Raw genomic sequence first — 18,081 nt, forward strand, 5'->3', positions numbered from 1 at the left:
ACGCAGAAAGAAAACTAATGCATAATATAGGCAAGCTGAATATTGCATGAAGTAATTGGGTAGTAGTCATCTTGAATGTTTCTAAATATGTTTTCTTTCAGCGTTGTTATTGTAGTTCATTTACATTAACAGACAATTAACTCTTATGCTAAGAATATTTTAGGAGTTTCAAAGGCAGGGAATAGTCATAACAATTCCAAGCAATGTTTTGCTACTGGAGGATGTCAGAACCAGCATGATCTAATTGACTTGAGGGTGAGCTTTACAGAGGAACTGTGCAAAGGATTTTTAATTCCAGTATCTTTTGCCAGTTGACTCAATTGACTACTTTTTAAAAGCTTCTAAATCTGTTTCTGAGTTAGAGGATTGAAAATTAGTAGAACATGGCCTCCCATCATACTTTTTCTTTTTTAAATTAAAAAAGAAGGGGGATCTCAAGGCTCCTTGATGTGGAAAAGGTAGGTTTATGAATGAGAATACAATAGTTGTTAGAAAAAAAGTAACTAAAATAGGACTAGAAAACTGTTCATAATACAAAGTTCCAGTGCATATAAAGTGGGTAATTTTTTTGTCCTGTATTTTTAGTTTTTTAGGAATTTTTTATATCTTTTTTTGATAGTTTTTACTGATATTAGACAATAGTTGAGTTTAAAAGTAATATCTGATGGTGTCTCCTCAGAAAGGAGTATATGCAGAGAATGTGGGTGGCAAACCAAGAAGAAAATCCTAGGTATATATCAAGACAAAGAAAAGCTGGTAGCATGGAAATTGAGTTCTAAGGTGTTGGGTTTTTTTTCCTATGCTTATCTACAGGCAACACAAAGTTGTGTTCTTTTACATTGTTTGCATTTGTAGAATTGTTTTATGGTATGGTGATCAGTAACAACATGGGTAAAATAGTTTTAACTAACCTAACATTGTTCTTAAATCTATAGTGGATTATTGAAAGGATAACAAAAAATAAAACCATTATTAAATTACTTCTGAGCAGATTGAGTCTCTGGCACTGACGTTACAGATTCTGTTATTAATACTAGATTCTTTGAGTGGGGATGATGTCACATGCAGCAAGCTAATTATGAAACTCAGTTGTAATCTCTATCAAGTTGAATTTGGAGCTTGTGATGTGTACTGTATTTCTCATCTCTTTGACCAACTTTTTTGCACGTGCATGTTGATTTAAATTCTGGCTGAGTATCTGTTTCGCTCATATTTAAAATAGAGGTTTCCAGTACAACAAAATTGGACATTTCAACATAATATTTTGATAAATGTTACTCATGTTTTTTCCAGTGAAATCTGGGGATGAAATTAAAATTTGTTCATTTCTGATACAACAGATTTTCAGATACAGCTTAGCCTAGTGTTGTAGTTGGTTCAAACTATTTTGCTTCATGTAATGGATGCATAGTTCTATCTTATGCTATTGACTGGCTGTTCTCTAAGACTTGGCGTTGGAATAGCATGTATGCATAGCATGTCTAAGAAATCTTATGCATGAGCTGCATGAGAAAATTTGTAGGGACACTGCTCATTATAATTCCTGGATCTGTCCATGATTCTCATTTCTTAATCTTTCTGAGATGTAAAAGTGAGAATTCTTTTAAATGCATTATGTTACTATGGGATTTGGTGGACTTGGCAGTGTTAGGTTTACGGTTGGACTCGATGATCTTAAAGGTCTTTTCCAACCTAAATGATTCTATGATTCTGTGATTCTGTGATTTTAAAACAAGCGAGGCATCTAATGTTATGACAGTGTACAGTATCAGGCATTCTGGAAATTTTTTCCTGCCTTTAAGTTTCCTTAGCATTAAAATTTACAATTCTTAACAGTGTGACTCTTGAGAGCACCTGTAAACAGTTAATCCAAGTTGCATATTAACTGTGCCAAGGATACAAAGATACTGGACATGGCTTCATAGGGACATGGTTTGGATCTGACTGGATTTCTAAACCCAATTGTGACCCGCACAAAACCAGTGTTTATTTTTTGTAAAGGCTAGCTCTCATTGGAAGCAATTTTTCCTCACTTACATGCACCATTGGCTGATTACCTCCACCCCAGTCTAAGTTGCAGTGGTCACATTCCGTTTTGAATTCCTTTTACTCTCTTCCCAGAGCACTGTGGACATTGAATGTGTTTTCACACTGCACTCTCTAGGATTATCAGGATTACCTTTTTACCTGGTTTACTTTCAATCCTGCTGTTCCTCTGGGTAACAGAGTTAGAGAGTTTGCTGTATTCTTTTGGGTGTTCTGTTTGTGAAAAGGAAAGGAGAATGAGTTTATATTACTCTGTAATATCATTACTCTGTTTAATTTGACTGAAGTAAAACAGGAAACAGTTTGAATTTGTTCTGTTTTAGAATAATGTTAGTGTAATGCATGTGTGACAGAAGTTTGTTCGGCCTTTGATATTTGGGAGGAACGGCCACGGAGATTAAAAGCTTACAGCATTCCATATTGCAAGTTTCAAAAAGGCATGAGAGAGAAAGATACCGTTTTCAAGTTGTCTTCACGCTGTGCTATTTTTATATCAGTCTTGGTATACAAAGGACTTGAGTTGTGAGCACCAGCTACATTCACTGATGTTAAAGGGGATGCTTCTGAAACTAATTCTGGCCCTAATTCTTAAATATTTTTGGAGATTCTTTTTAGCCAAAACCTCAGGAGGAGGCTGGTTGCTTCTGTTTATCTTTCTCTGTCCAGTAGCAGATTGCATGTGGTCTCCTAAATATTTAAGTAGTGCTTTCTGAATTTTTATTTTATCAATACTTAAGTATTTTTTGAATAGTTGGAAACAAGTTGTTTTGTAAATTTGTTTTATCTTCTTTTGCATGGTGATCAGGGATTGGAAATGAGGCTTGATCTTAATTCATGTATTAAGGTTCTGTCATGTCAGGTTCTACATTGCAGTGAATTAAGTGAGACGACCAGGTTGAGTCCAGAATTAATCAAATTTTACACACTGAAAAAGAGGCAAGACAATGTAGTATTTAGACCGCTGACCGTTGCTGTCTGTCAAATAACATTTGTGCATTTACAATTAATGTTACAAAAATGCTGTGAAAAATAATCTCGTTTGAAAACTAGTCCAGTGAGTGCAAGAGATAATGAAACAGTAATAGTTTATATTTAATAACTTTTTTGATTTAGTCATGTGCAACACATGTGGGGCTCTGCATCTTATGTTTTTTTTTCTTTTTTCATATTTTAAGCAATCTGGACCGAAAGGAAAGGTAAGCTTACTGTTGATGAAATGAGCATGGCAATGAGCATTAAGAAAATTAACTGAATGAGTGCTTTATCAATGCTAGTTAAAGAATATTCAATCCAGTCAATCGTCTTTGCTCATGTGTGAGGGGGGTTGGTTGGTTTTGTTCTGGTTTTGTGGTTCACTTACTCCCTTTTGCCAAAAAAGGACCTTTACATCCTCTCTAAATAATGCCTTGTTAATGTGAATTTTGGGTACGTTTCCACTGGAAATTTATCTATTTATACATCCAATGTGAGAATAGATAAATTGTGACTTTCTATGGAATTTAAGAATTCACTGCTAATTCTTTTGGTAGAGCAGGAAACTGTGTAGTAGAATGGTTCTGAAGCATATCTTAAGTAGGGTGTTTCAACAGCTTTCACTCTGTCATCTCAGCTTGGTATGAATAGCATTAGAGGTTTTTATTGCGTTACTGTGTACGTTCCGTTCACGAAGTGTATATGTTAAAGCAATTAACAGAAAATGTATGGCAAAACCAGGCACACTGGTTTTTCATTGCTCATTTCAGGCTCATTTCTCACTCGTTTTGCATCTGGTTTACCACTGTTAATATTTTGTTAGTAATATGAAATACCATACGTATTTTTTTCTTCCTATGTAGCTTAAATTTATATGTTAGTGGAAATGTTTTGTTGATAGTAATGAATTAATTGAGTTTTTGTAAATATCTTGTCTATGTAGGTGTGTTTTGGCAGTAAATGCTTGATATCAGGTTGAATTGTTTAAACAGTGTATATAATGTTTAACCAATAATGATACAAGTAACACAGAAATCTAGTGTATATCTGTTCTTTGTGAATTCAGGATTTTCTAGATTTATTTCAAATTCAGTAGTAAAATCAAGCCTTTCTGTTTTACTGCCTTTTGTTATTTCTCAAAAGAAGTATCAGAGAGATCCTCAACAGTTAGTTTTGGCCCTCTAAGAAAGGATTTGGTCATCCTCTCACTGTCTGGGCTTTGAGTTCATGTATTTTTTTCCTGTTCTCCTTTGTGCTGCATTTCTGTTATCAGTTAACCAGTCAGCTATTAGTGTTTTTAATTTGGTGCTGAATGTCATAGAAGGCTAGGGTTGAGCTGCATGCTGGTGATCTTAATTTTCCCTTGGGGACACCTGCTGCTTCTTAATCCAGTAGTACTGGATATGTTCTGTTTTCCTTCCCTGCTTTTTGTTGCTGTCCCAGCAGGGGAAGATGATTTAGGCAGGAGCTGCTAAAATTAGTTTTAATCATTACCATCATGATAAGTGCAGCTGCAACTCCAGACTTTCTGGGCCAAATGGGGCTACTGACCTGCGTACTAAAAACCCAACTCCCTGTGCTGCTGTTTCTCTCTTCCAGCCTTTGACTTTCGTACTCTGCTTTTTCTGTAAGACACACCGAAGGTAAATCTCACCTCAGCAGCTTGGTGCTTCCTATCTTATCATGCTTTATTCCGTTACTGTGTAATGATGTAGAAACCAACAGGCTGCCTGCGGTAGTATACCTCCAAATAGTAGTATGCAAAGGCAGAGTGAGGAAGGGCTGCACAAGGCAGCCTCTCAAAGAGCCAGGCTGCGTATTAAACACAGCTCTTATGTGAGCCTACACCTCAGCAAAGTTAGGAGTTGGTGCAGCATTGCACATACATGGTATTTTTTATGTGGCTCATACCAGATCATGGGTAGTTTGGAAGACTCTGATCTAAGACAGCACTGTATCCTAAATTCCCAGATCCAGGTGTTTCTTTAAGTTTATTGCTTTCTGGCATAGACAGTTGTCATCCCTGTCCCCGCTCTCCCTGCCCTCTCACACGCCCGCTTTTTTTTTTCTTCAGAAGAAATTCTAATATGAAAATTTCTCTTGGGCTGGAGGGTGTCACAGAGGTCTGTCTACCAGCCCAAGGTGAAGATACTAAGGTCCAATTCTATCAGCAAAGGAATATGGCAGTAATCTTGAATGTGTGCTGAAAATACTCAGTCACACCATTCTGTCTGGGCAAAACATGTTTAGTCAAGAATGCTATACCGTTTAGCTGTTAAGATGTGTCAAAAGTTCAGGACTCTCCACAGTCCGGACTACCTCAGTATTTTTGTCATGTCTGTTGCAGGAAGAGCCTGATCTTTCTTGGTATTGTTATTAATGTTTTGCTGTTTGATGCTTTACTACTTCTTGAAGTTGCTTTTATCAAATACTGGTCTACCTCCCTTGTACTTAAAGGTATTAAAATCAAAACTGCTTATCATGGATGAGATAAATGAGAAGACTAAAATGATTTAATCTCTGAGCATGGAGCCTTGTTCTTCAAGCAAAATCTAAATCTCATAAATATTTTTACGAAACCTAACAGGCAAAAAAGAAAAAAATTGTGTATTTTTAGTATTTGCTAGGATGGTAGGAACAGCAATCAATATTTCTTATTTTTTCTGTTAGACACAGTATGTAGATAGTCTTGCATCTTGATCTGTTTAGCTGTTTGATGCCTCATTTATTCCTTTTGAAATGGGAGACTTAGTTTAAGTTAGGATTTAACAGCAAGAAGGCATTGTTTTGGAGTGCTGTATGTTTTTCTAATCTCTTATAATAATTTTCTTCTTTTCCTAATAGTCGTTTTAAAGATAGGTGTCATGTTCGATTTAAAAGAAACTATAGTTTCCGTTCTGTTTTTGCACTCACGTGCAAGTAAACTGCTCAGTGTACTAAGTACTTTTCTGGAGAAGATATCAATGGTTCTGCAGCTGTTCAAATGGCAACAAACGTTGTGCTGAGGGGGGAGCCTTGATTTTGTTATCTGTAAAAACTTGGGGGGGGGGGCTCTCCCTTTTTGTTTGTGTGTGGGTTTTTCAGGAAAGGAAACTAGTAGGAGGTGCTTCAGGTTGCTGCCCTCTTGTGGGAGGGCTGTTACTGTCTCCAAGAAAGCATTTTTTTTCACATGTAATCTACAATTAGGTAGTGTTTGAAATTATCTTTGCTTTTGTTTCTAACTCAAAGCAACTTCCAACCTGACCTTGAATTGCTAACCAAGTTAAACTGTGTTGGGAAGCCTCAGTTGACTTGGAGCTGGTTTTCGTAGCTTAGGTTTGGGTGTTACTGGTTCATTGTGAGCATACGAGTAAATGTCTTATATTGTGGGAGAAGAAAGATAGTCGTTATATGCCAGCCTTTGTGTATTCTTGCAAGTGTTTGGCTGTTTAAAAAGTATCAATATGAGTCTATGCTGATAACACAAAATTCAGACAAGGGTAACTAAGGCTACTGTATTCTGATTTATTGTAAAAAAATTATTTAGCAATATATGGTAAGTGATGAATTTATCATCTTAAAAAGATAAATATAGGTTGCATGTTAAAAATGTAATACAAACCTCTAAGATTTTTAGAAGAAAAATCATAACTTTTAAATGTCCGGAGAACTTGAATTGTCAAACTAATTTTTAAAAGAAATTATAGAATTATAAATCTACCATATTGTTTTAATTGCTTTCAGTTAAATGTCAAATCATTTCAATATTGTCTCTCTTAAATATCAATTAAATGTTTTATATTTAAAACATTTTACAGGAAATAATTTTTTTAACAATGGTTATGTTCAAAACAAGACTTATATTGTGATGAAATACTTCTGGAAGATAATTATAACCTGTCAGACAACAGCTCATGCATCCTTACAGCAAAGTTTATATTTTCCAGATCTTCTGTAATGACGTAACAGGGGTTTTTTCTAGCCTGTAGAATGTCATTATCATTGGTTTTGATAGTAACAGCTTTTCGTTATATAATGATTAGTTTGAGCTCTGCCTTATATTTCCACCAATTCTGCCTTGTAAGTAATCCCTTGTGATTTGAATTTTTGAAGAAAATGCTCAAAATAATCATAACGCTTAATTTATGGACAAATATTCATGTTGAGTTTCTGATTTTGGTTCAGTTTTTGTGTGCGCAGGCATTAAAAAAAACTTATTGGGGGAGCAGGATTGTTTCAGAAAGATGTTTGACAATCAGTAGCAAATAAACTACTCAATCTGTCATCTGTGATGTGCTTGTGGGCACTCATGGTAAAGTACTGTGATGTCTCTACATTCTGTGTTGCAATCCAGCCATGCTTGTTTCTACTTGTTTCTCAATCCTTCTTTCTGCCCGAGTTTTCCTTCATGCTGCAACCCCTCAACACAATAAAACGTGTTTGTGTTTAGGTAAGAAGTATCCCAAAGGGCATTGTAGATTAATCTTGTTCCAAGTATGCTAGTTAATAATAAAATATGGGAAAACCCTGAGAAATATTACCTAGAAATGCAGAAAATTTAAAGGTTTTATAATTTAATGTGTTAGGAAATGCTGTGCTGAAAGAAACAAAAACATATGCCTACTGCTGAAGTCTGCTTCAGCTGTAGCTGAATTTTTGTCAGGTGGGTCCTCAAAATTTAGCTGTTAGTTTGAGATGCTATTGCCTACAGGTGTTTTCTTTGCCTTCTTGCTGTTGATTAATGTCCTTGTAATCAGAGGTAGCAGTATGGGATGCCTGTGACCCATTTGCACCCCAGTGCACTGGCTTAACTTGCCAAAAAAAGCAGTTTCTACTGAAGTTGCTGGCAAAGCCTCCTGTGTTTCAGGTGCATGCCATCTTCTGTTATAACAGGAACCATAATCTACAGCTGCAGAGTAGGGTAAGACAGCTGAGAAAGAGAACTGCCAACACCAGTAACTTGAGATGCAGTGAGCTTCAGGAATCTTAATTTGGTAGTAGCACGATTTGACATACTTGTGTGTAAACTGAAAATATCTTTCAGGAGACTCAAAATCTTACTATAATGCTTTATATTGCATTAATTTGCACAAAAAAATATGAGTTATGTATATTATGCAAGTTACAGCAACAGAAGTTTTATTATCCACTAATTTGTCTATATTATTATATTTTTAAACAAATATATAGGAACTATGTCTTCTCTGTTGTTCTTTTTATTTTTTGGCCACAACAATTTTTGATGTCATATCTCTTTCCTCTGTTTTGCATCTTCTCTTCCTGTTTTTTAAGTTGTGGAACTTGTGGAATCTACTTCAAAATTAAAAATAATAGTTGTTTCTATTTTTGGATTTTAAAAGTATCTATCTTGCACTTCATGAATGAGGAGGAGGAGATGCAGCATTCAGTTCTTGAAGAGTTGGGTCTGAAAGTGAGAGACTCCTGAACTATTGATTACTGTCAGAGGGGATTTAGATCAGAAACACTTCTAAGACCTTTACTGTAGCTGTTCCTGGTGTTCTGGTAATATTTTTTTAAGTGTACCAATAGCATGTAATAGGAGAAGTTATTTAGTCATAGCTTTCAGATACATTTCAGGTTTATTTTTTTCATATATAATGTGGCTGAATTATATTGGTGTCTGTCAAAAGAACAACCATATATCTAATTCATTTTCCAGAAAAGAATACCCCCCTCAGCTTCAAAAAGTAGAAGCAGACCATATTAGATTACCACGGTCTCAAGGAGTTGGTAAGTTATGTTTAGAGTTCTCATGTCTTTTAATCAGAATAATATTTTGAATACCTGCTTTGGGTGGGTATGTTACCAAACTTTGTGTAACCTTTAGTGTATGTATTTATATCCTTATATCTTGTTATTCTAGATTTATACAAGTTTGTGCATGAAGGGAGGATTTTGCCCTTTTTGACAGATTTCTGCAACCTGTTCAGTCATGTTATAATTAATTTTAAGTTAGGCTTCAGTTATTTCAAAAACAACTGAAATCAGGAAAATGTAGACTCAGAATTGTTGGAGATGGAACAGATCTCTGGAGATGGTCTAGTCTGAGCCCAAGCCCCCAGCTTGTTCTTGAATTATTGATGAAGAACTTCTGTAGCACTGTTAGTATGTGCGAAGTGTAACATGCTAAATAAATAACACTTGGTATGAAGTATATTCATGCACTGAGGTAGTGAATAGAAGAGCCAGCATCAGCACTGCTCTGTTACCTCAACCGAAACATGCTCTTATATCATTGGTTAGGGGCCATTGATGGAGATGCAATAGAGAAAATATAGTTTGCTTTGAGGTGTGGAAATTGTGAAATTGGAAAAGAAAAATCACTGTGTTTGGTTGAGCTTTGTCAGTCCGGATACAGATACAGTCTGTAAACCTGCTGTTCAGCTGCTTAGCCATCTACACTGGCCAGTTATTCTGCTTGGCCTTTTTAGGTTAATGTTAAGTAGAATTTCATCAGTTCTACACAAAAGTAAGTTAACTTGGAAAAAACCCACCTATTACTGTTTCTTTTTTGAAAATGAGTCATTGTTTAGTTTTGAGATGTCTTCTAATAGTAGGATGTTTATGAGGTTATCGGTATGTATATCGAAAAAGTATTCATATCTGTTTTAAAAAAATACAGACTTAAAAAAGTTCCAATATGGAGACTGCCATTAAACTAGGGAGTATAAATAGCACTTCTACAATAAACTGAATTAAGGTACTCTTCTACAACATACTGCACTTCTAAATCTCACTCCATACATTGTTAATTTATGGGTTTCTTTGTTCCTATACTCTTCCAGTATTTAAATGAATGCCCCAATATAAAACAGGATATGGCAGTATAGTTCACTGTACTGCTGAGTCTTGTGTTGAAGGAATAAATCCTAATTACACAGAACATTTCCAATTATTCTAAATGCATTCCCCAGCAGTCCTTTAGGGAAAATTACCATTAGCATAATCGAGCAGATCCCCTCCTCCTTTTGGTAGCGGACACTCCATTCTAGTTAGTAGTGAAGTTAGTATAGATTTTCAAGTCCAAAGTGTCCTCCAAAGATATTAAGCTACAAATTGTCACTGAGAGACACTGAAATAGTATTAACAAAAAAACATTTTCAAAGTTATTTTGAGGAATTTTTTCTTATTCATCCAACAAATCATGAGACACTTGAAGTGCTGTAGTTTGATGGATGTTTAAAAAGGTGTTTATGTTTAGTTCAGGTTAGTGTATGTGAAGAAATAAGTTGATCATAATTTTAATAGCGTATGAGTAGACCTTTCTTGTTAACATTTTTGCATTTTCTCCCTCCTAGACAGTATAATGGAAAATACAGAAGAGTCAGAATCAGAATCAGAATGTGAAATTAAGAGAAAGGTGCAACAGAAACGTCACTGCAATTCATACCAATCTGACTTGACCCTATCTTCTGCTACAAAAAAATGCTTAACTCAGTTAAAGGTGGGTTAGATTTTAAAAACATGTCAACTTCTTTTTAACTTTAAAAGTTGATGCATGTTTTAAAAACAGGCACTCAGTTGTAAAATAAGTTAATGTTCTAAAAATCCTTAGAGTTGGGAGAAAGATTTACATAATTGAATTAAAAAATAATGTTGTAATGATAGAGATATTTAAGTGTTAATATTGATACTAGCTAAGAAATATTTATTATCCGATTTGAACAAACAGATGCTGCACTGGAAAACAAAGAACCTGTGTTTAAATTGATTGGCTGATCAGTAAACCCAAACCTGATAATTTTGGTTTGCTGTCTATGAGATAGAGGAACAATATTTTACTCTTTGACAGAATTTTTTTTTTAATGTCATGATTTTCTGTACTCAAAACAATAAAGACAGAAGTGCTGCAACAATTCAAGTACTTCTTACCAAGTTGCCCTCTTTCTCAGTGAAACTAGCACAGGTATCCAGATAGCCTTCTCTGGTCTAGAGGCAGCCAACCAGGATGCTTTGTCTGGAACTTTTCTGAATATCAGCTGTAAGATACTTTGGAAATTCCTGTAAGGCTCTCTGTATTTCTTATCATCTTCCCAGGTTACTGTGGAAGATTCGTAATGCCCGCATACAGGTCACACTGTATGACTATCAAAGCAAAACTTCCTGTAAGGAGATCTTGGTAAAAAAAAGAAAAAAAAAAAAAGTAGATCTGTGATTATTATATATAATCAGCTTGTGTTTGCTCCTGTGTATTAGAAAGTAAGTCAGACTGTATTTCTTTGTTAGGGTGAACACTTGGTACTACGCTTAACCATTTCCATTTCTCATTTTGTTAATTAATATGATGTTACTTGGAAAGTTTAATAGCTGAGATTTTGATCTACATATGGTATCTATATAGATATGATCTATACAAGCTAAGTAATGAAGTAAAAAAAGAAGTTAAAAACAAAGAAAAAACATTACTGTTCTGTGTGTTTTGTTTTAATCATTACATTGATAACTTTGTTTATGTTTGTTTAAAGAAGTAAAATATTAATTGCAGCCTACCTTACGTCCTGTCAGGTAAGGGACAAAAGCACAAAAAGAGTTTTTTAGATTGGAATGGTCATTGAAGAAAACAATTCAAAAATAAATGGAATCTTGTCACTGCCTTGATAGAACACTTTTCAGTCTGAAGAGCTAGGAAATGTCCTCTTTTAATACATAGTTTCTTCCTTACAAATTACATCAATTAGCATGAGAGGAAGGAGGGCAGCCTCATTATTTGTGGCTGGATTGTGATCTGTGTAGTCCATTGGCAGTAACTCTGAGCTCTAACTAGAAGACTCTGTGTACATGTAGAAGCGAGGTGTGCTTTCAGCCATGGCACTGACTTCCAGAACTACTTCCTGCATTGTATACAGGTGGAAAGTGAGGGCTGGAGCTCCATGTAGAAGCTTCAGCAGCTTGGTGTCCTTGACCACATTGCTAAAACAAGCTGTTTTCTGTCTCCTTGATAAAAAAAGCGGCAGACTTGATTATGTTGTTCCAGGGGCATGATTTAATTTTCAAAGCCATCAGACAGGTTGCACTTGTAAACACTATTTAATAATTACATCTGGTACTTTTTCCCATGCATATCTTAGAAATCTGTAAAGTTGAGAACACCGACAGTCATGAATGGAAACCAGTTACTTTTCTCAGACTCAAGGAAGAGCTGAGTGCCTGTGGTAAAACCGCCCGGCAGTAAGCTTAAAAAAGGACACCGCCCCCCCCCCCCCCCCATATTTTTCACACCTTGTATTATGAGATTTCAGAAAGGGATTGATAAAATTTGTAACGCTACATCAGCATTAAACAGGTTGATTTAAATTCAACTGCTGATTCAGGAAATGTGTAAATTGGTAATTACATCAAGTAAGGAGAATATGTCCTTATGCTACTCCCTGTGCTCCCAACCCTCTACCACTGGCCACTGCTGAAAGTACAGCATAGGGCTGGATGAACCTTTACTCCAATCCCATAGGATAGTTATGATCCTGTAAGACTGTATAGTTTGTGGATACACTTTCTGGATATAGAGCAGATCTTGTTGCAACTTGCAACAATTCACTAGCATAACTCTTGGTTCCATTTTCTTTTTTTTTTTCTTTTTCTCTTAAATGGGTTAAGAGTTTTATCCTTTATTACAGTAAAGGGATTTAACACAATGATTTATGCATTTCTTATGAACCATATGCATTTTCATGAGCTGTGAGTTGCCAAAGCGTAGAGATGATCAATGGGATGTTTATGGAACCTCTGAACAATTCAAAAATGTTGGTTGTGGTTTTGTGCCAGAGGAATTACAGACATAACCAGCTGCTGGTCAGGCAGAGTACAAATGGTTTTCATCTTACTAGACTGTAACAGGTTGCACGTTCTAATTGTTAAAAATGTACATAATTTTTAAAGAAAGGAGGATTTTCTGCTTCGTATGTGCTTACAAGAAAAAAAAAAGCTGAAAAATAACAAAAGTTTTGGATTCTGAAACTTTCAGAGATAGGTCATATAGTATTTGTATTTTGCAGATTTCAAAGTTTAAAAAAATGCTGTATTATACAAGTCACAAGGCAGACACATTTAGGTAGAACTCATCTACTTAAGTAGTCATTTATCTTAAAATACAGTCTACAAAAGAGTATGCCACTCTTAATTAAACACTGCTACCCCTACCATCAAGGTGCATGCTCTCAAACCAGGGAAAGGAAGTTGGTTTTAAATTTTTGGTATGTAGTTGAAGTAGAGGGGTGCAGTTATTCTATACTTAAGAACCTTCAGGTATGACTGGTGGCTTTTGTTGAATATTTAATGTCTGATTGAAATTCTTCAACGTAATTAGTATCTTTGCAAAAACTACATCCTGTAACTGAGCACTGAGGCACAACACTGGTTTTCATGTCACTTGCTATCTTACCCCACGACTCAGGTTTTAAAGGTCTGATATATTTTATATAATTTTTTTTTGCATCTGTTTTGCTATGGTCTGTGTAGCTTTGTTAAATTGCAGAAATTTTGTAATGTTCTCCTTGTGTGACTTTTGTCTTTACATTTGTTTTTAAAAATGATTGAAGAACCCACACCCAAGGAAGTCCTCTTTATTGGAAAGGTGTTCGTGGCTGGGGGTGGGGGGTGCAAATTGTGATAGCTATGCTTTGAAAATAGGTCCAAAAAGGTTTTGGTGGGATTTAGGTATTTATTATCTCAGTAGTTCACAGTACAGTGGTTATGTCATTATGTCAGTGCTCCAGGAGACAATAACATACGTTAAATTTCAATTCTAGAGGTGTCCTGTGTTCAACTCGGTACACATTCAGTAGCTTATGTGTTAGTATTGAATCCCTTAGACTTAGAAGTCGAAGTTCTGCACTTGTGATAAAGTAATTAAGCGGGACCTAATGCATGTGAGAGAAAGAAAACACATCTCTATCTTTGCAGTGATAGGATACATTTCCCTTGTAGCCCCTGTTTTCCTCTTGAAAGTTTGGGGAACTCCTTTGCCTCAAGTCCTGTTTTCTTTTCTGAGATACTGCACTCTAGAGCAATGTATTTCCTTTTCCTTTTATTTTATTCTGTCGTGGTCGTCCGTGTCCCCCCCCCCGCCCCGCCCCGAGAAGTGATTATTCTGCATGCTTTGCCAGGCTGTTAGAAGGTATCTTGGGAGGACAAATGAACTTCATGACCTAGGAGGTTGCTTCTAGTCCTCTTTAGCATCGCTCTGTGGAACCTTAGGTTACTTTATTTTCATCCAATGAAAATATTTTTACAGAAATGATATAACTGGACCTTCTTGCTGATGGATATATATATCTGAACAGTGTGCAGCCTTTTACATATGGAAGGAAAAAAGGCAAGGACGAAAATCTGAATTGTCCAGCATTAATCACTTTCTTAAAATTGCCACAAATGACATTTGGTCCTGTTAGAACATTTTTCATTTTCTTAAATGAAAAAAATCAAACTGTATTTTTATGTTTGCTTTCTCTACTTAACTGTAATTGCTAATATAGTTAGTCTTCATTCTGAAGAGAAATTAAATGCAAGATTTGGAAATGGTATCTTTGTACTTACACAGTTACTGATTTTGTGTTTGTGTGTTTCCCCTCTAGCTTTTGGAACAAATTGATTATTCTACTGATTGCCCAAATTGTGGACGGGCAAATGAAAATCAGACCAAATGCCGACATTGTGAAAGTGCTTCTCTAAAGGATTTGCAAAGAGTCTCCAGACAAACTGTGACATTAAGTGAATCTGTGGGACCTTTATCACGTTCTTCAATACATCAGAATTCAACAGGGCAAAAATCTTCAGGTACAGGGTTCAACACAAAGAAGTTTTATAGTTCTGCTGTTGGGAAAGGTCCGACGGATATTCTACTGAGTAATGAAGTTGTAGGACATTCTATGTTACGACAGAATGGAAAAGTTAGTCTTATAACTGGGACGAAAAATCCTAAAATTACAGGAACCTTAAGGCAGAGGAGTACAAGACCATCCGAACTAAATGATCCAAGTAAGTACCTTTTTGTGGATATAGCCATAAACTAGAACCCAAAGTATTGTATAATGAAGGAACTGTCCTTGCAGGTTTACATTGCTGATTTTGCATGGAATTTTTTTGTGGATGTGCTCTTGGGGAAGAGGGACAGACCTTTTTGTAATTTCCTTTTCATATACTGAGGTACTCTGAGAAGGATGAACACTGGGGAAAAGAAAAATTATTTAATGAAATTTTTAATTTTTTTGTTAAAGAATTACACTTTATAATTTTAAAAATAGCATTCTTAGCAGTATTCTATCATTCATCCTCTCCAAGGGAAAGACAGTCTTTGACTTCTATATTTTTTCCCTCTTTTCTTTAGAGCTATGCGTTTATTTAAATTTCATAATTTGTAAAATGTTAATTTTTGTGCTTTCTCTGCATAAACTCAATTTATAAGGAGGAAGGAACTGGAATTTGGGAAATTATGTTTCTAGTTCCATGCTTAGTTTACTAGACCATGCTGTCTTACTGATTTGAACAATTTCAGTTATAATTTCTTTTGTCAGTTTTTCTTAAGTTGTATAATTCCCTGTCAATTCTTGATTGAACCAAGAACTGTATAGCTTCACTTCTGTGTCTAGAGGCAGGTTAACAATACCCATTTCTTGTATAATTAGTTGTGAGAAATAAAAAATGAGGGAGAGAGCGCCTGCGAGCAGATTCCAAATAAACATTCATAAAAGCATAATGTAATGATAAATGTGGACTTCTTTTGGCACTGCAGGACAATTACATAAATTACTTTAAAGCTATTGCTTGAAAAGAAATTTCTGTTACAGAAAAATGTAGTGGTTGAGAATTTAATATTTTCTGTTTAGTTGTTTTGTCTAGTGATGATGATGATGAGGAGGATAGTGGCAGCACTAGGAGAATGGAAAGCATTTCACCTCGTCCTGCAGATTCAGCCCGCTCCTCCCCAGCTCCTTCTACAGGAAAGGTGGAAGCAGCATTAAAGGAAAACAGTTGTGGAATAGAACAGAGAATAGGTAGTATAACAACAGATACAGAAATTGCAGTCACACTACCAAGAAAAGCAAGAATGAAAGATCAGGTACTATTTAATGCTTTGTTTAAAGAAAACAAAAATCAAATCATAAATGGAAAATGTAAAGGCTTGGTTTGCATTGTCAGAAGTTGACTATATTTGAATGCTTTTCTTATTTGGCAGCTGATCAAGTAGTATCTCTGCTTACATAACACTGGAAGCATAAGAAAATGCGTTCATTATATTTTTACAAGCGTTCATAATGATTTGAATTATGCGTTTAACATAGATGCTTCTGCGTTGAATGTATACTCTTTGAGACTGGGCAGGGTATCTCTGTGAAACTCAGGGGCCTACTTAGTTTGCAGAAGAATGTCTAACCAGCTGTTGCCTGGTAAGATTTTGGACATACGAAGTTAAACATGAAAAGAGACACTGGGAGCAACGGTGGCCCATTAAAATTAAAATACTTTGACAACTGTCCCAATTAATAGCACTTATTTTAAGGATTTTCATGGTGGGGCTTTTGTCTTTTAGTTGAGTACCACTGCAAGAATTGGATAAACAAAGACAAAAAATGCACCATGAGCAGACTCCTTAAGTGCTGTCAAAGGGGACAGCTTTCACGGTATGTTAAAAACTTAACCACCTCAACAGTGAGCCATTAAGAAGAATAAATTCCCTGTGGCAACTGGTGTTGAATTAATAGTGCTGATTAAAACTATTCTTGGGTCACTTGTCCAGTTTCACTATTGTGAGTTTGGTTCAATGAGAGTATCTGATCAGATTTCCACCTGCAGTCTCAAATCGTTCGTGTTTTCTGAATTAGAAAGCTAAAGTAATGATGCCAAAACCTTCATGCTATGTTGAGATTCAGAAGCCAACATTCTAGTGCTGTAATTGATGAAATTATGGATGCTTATAATGTGGTGTATAATTAGTCACCACTATCAATATAAAGCTGTGAACCTGTAGCCTACAATAAAGCTGTGGGGCTAAAATGATGATAAATAGTTTTGAATTTCAGTTATTCTGGCGTTATGTGCTGGATTAATTGAAAGTGTTGCATTGTGAAGGCACTGGTGTCTTAAGACTTCTGAAACTCTCCTGAATGTTTTCCTTTGTATATCCACATGTTCCTGTTCACTAGTCTTTAAGAACCAGTTGTAACATTGGAAATTAACTGCATGTTTTGGACAAAAGTAGGAAAGAGCTTGCTTTTGAAAACAAGGGAAACAGAAATTTTTTTTGGTGAAATTTAACACAAACTTTGCATTGATTCAAGTAAACTACCAAGAATTGCAGGTATCACAGTTTTCTGTCAGATATGATAGAAGAAGCTTTAAGAAGCTTTGTTCATTTGTTTTTCTCTCAAAATATTCATCAATTCTTTACTGAAGAGGCTACTTGATATAGCACCACTTTAATGTTTACTGTTCTACTGTTTGTCTGTGATTTGAGTTTTGAGCTTTTAATAATATTTAGCTAGTCCAGCAGACAAAAATGAAAAGCTGTCTTCAACAAGACTCCTAGGAAAAATATTTTAATTACAGGGATTTAGAATCTCTGCCTTCTCCACTATATTTAAATGAAGCATCCAAAAGTATATTTTGAATTATGGCCAAGATAGGCTAGTGATTAGGGACTTCAAAATAATTGTTGGGATTTAGTCTTAATAGAAATATTGAATCCCTTGAAATGTTTTTTCTGTGGGAGTTTAATTGTATTTTGTTACCCAAAAGAATGTTTATTAATGGATGACTTTATGAAACAATATAAATACCAAAGAAAAGACTAGTGTACAGAAAATCCTTCAACAAAGTAGAGCAATATAAGCAATACAAGAAATAAATGTATTAAACTGAAGGATATCAGCCAGCTTGCTTTCATTTCTGTAAGGTTTGTATAAGATTGTTCTGTTGGTAAACAGGAGACTTCATTGAGATCACAGCCTCAGTCAGCATCTAGAGACTTTCTTGAACAGAAGCCAAACTCCACATAGCCTTCTTTCAGTATTTAGTCTTCTGACCCTGGAATGTACCCTAAAAACATCTTAATAGTTCTGTAGAGTTGCT

At 35.4% G+C, this 18,081-nt stretch overlaps 1 protein-coding gene across 3 annotated transcripts in view; it reads left to right on the forward strand.

The window, feature by feature from the left end:
- SENP6 (SUMO specific peptidase 6) overlaps window positions 1–18,081 on the forward strand; it is an 83,983-nt gene that overhangs the window by 36,166 nt on the left and 29,736 nt on the right. For 2 of the 3 annotated variants that reach the window (XM_069804696.1, XM_069804698.1), the window contains 5 exons: window positions 3,222–3,242; window positions 8,678–8,748; window positions 10,317–10,462; window positions 14,589–14,991; window positions 15,840–16,072. In XM_069804696.1, coding sequence (XP_069660797.1) covers window positions 3,222–3,242; window positions 8,678–8,748; window positions 10,317–10,462; window positions 14,589–14,991; window positions 15,840–16,072 — 874 coding nt within the window. The remainder of the gene's footprint in view (window positions 1–3,221; window positions 3,243–8,677; window positions 8,749–10,316; window positions 10,463–14,588; window positions 14,992–15,839; window positions 16,073–18,081) is intronic. The other variant, XM_069804697.1, reaches the window with a different exon arrangement.

The sequence above is a fragment of the Haliaeetus albicilla genome, chromosome 17 (genome assembly GCF_947461875.1).
Source record: "Haliaeetus albicilla chromosome 17, bHalAlb1.1, whole genome shotgun sequence".
NCBI lineage: Eukaryota > Metazoa > Chordata > Aves > Accipitriformes > Accipitridae > Haliaeetus > Haliaeetus albicilla.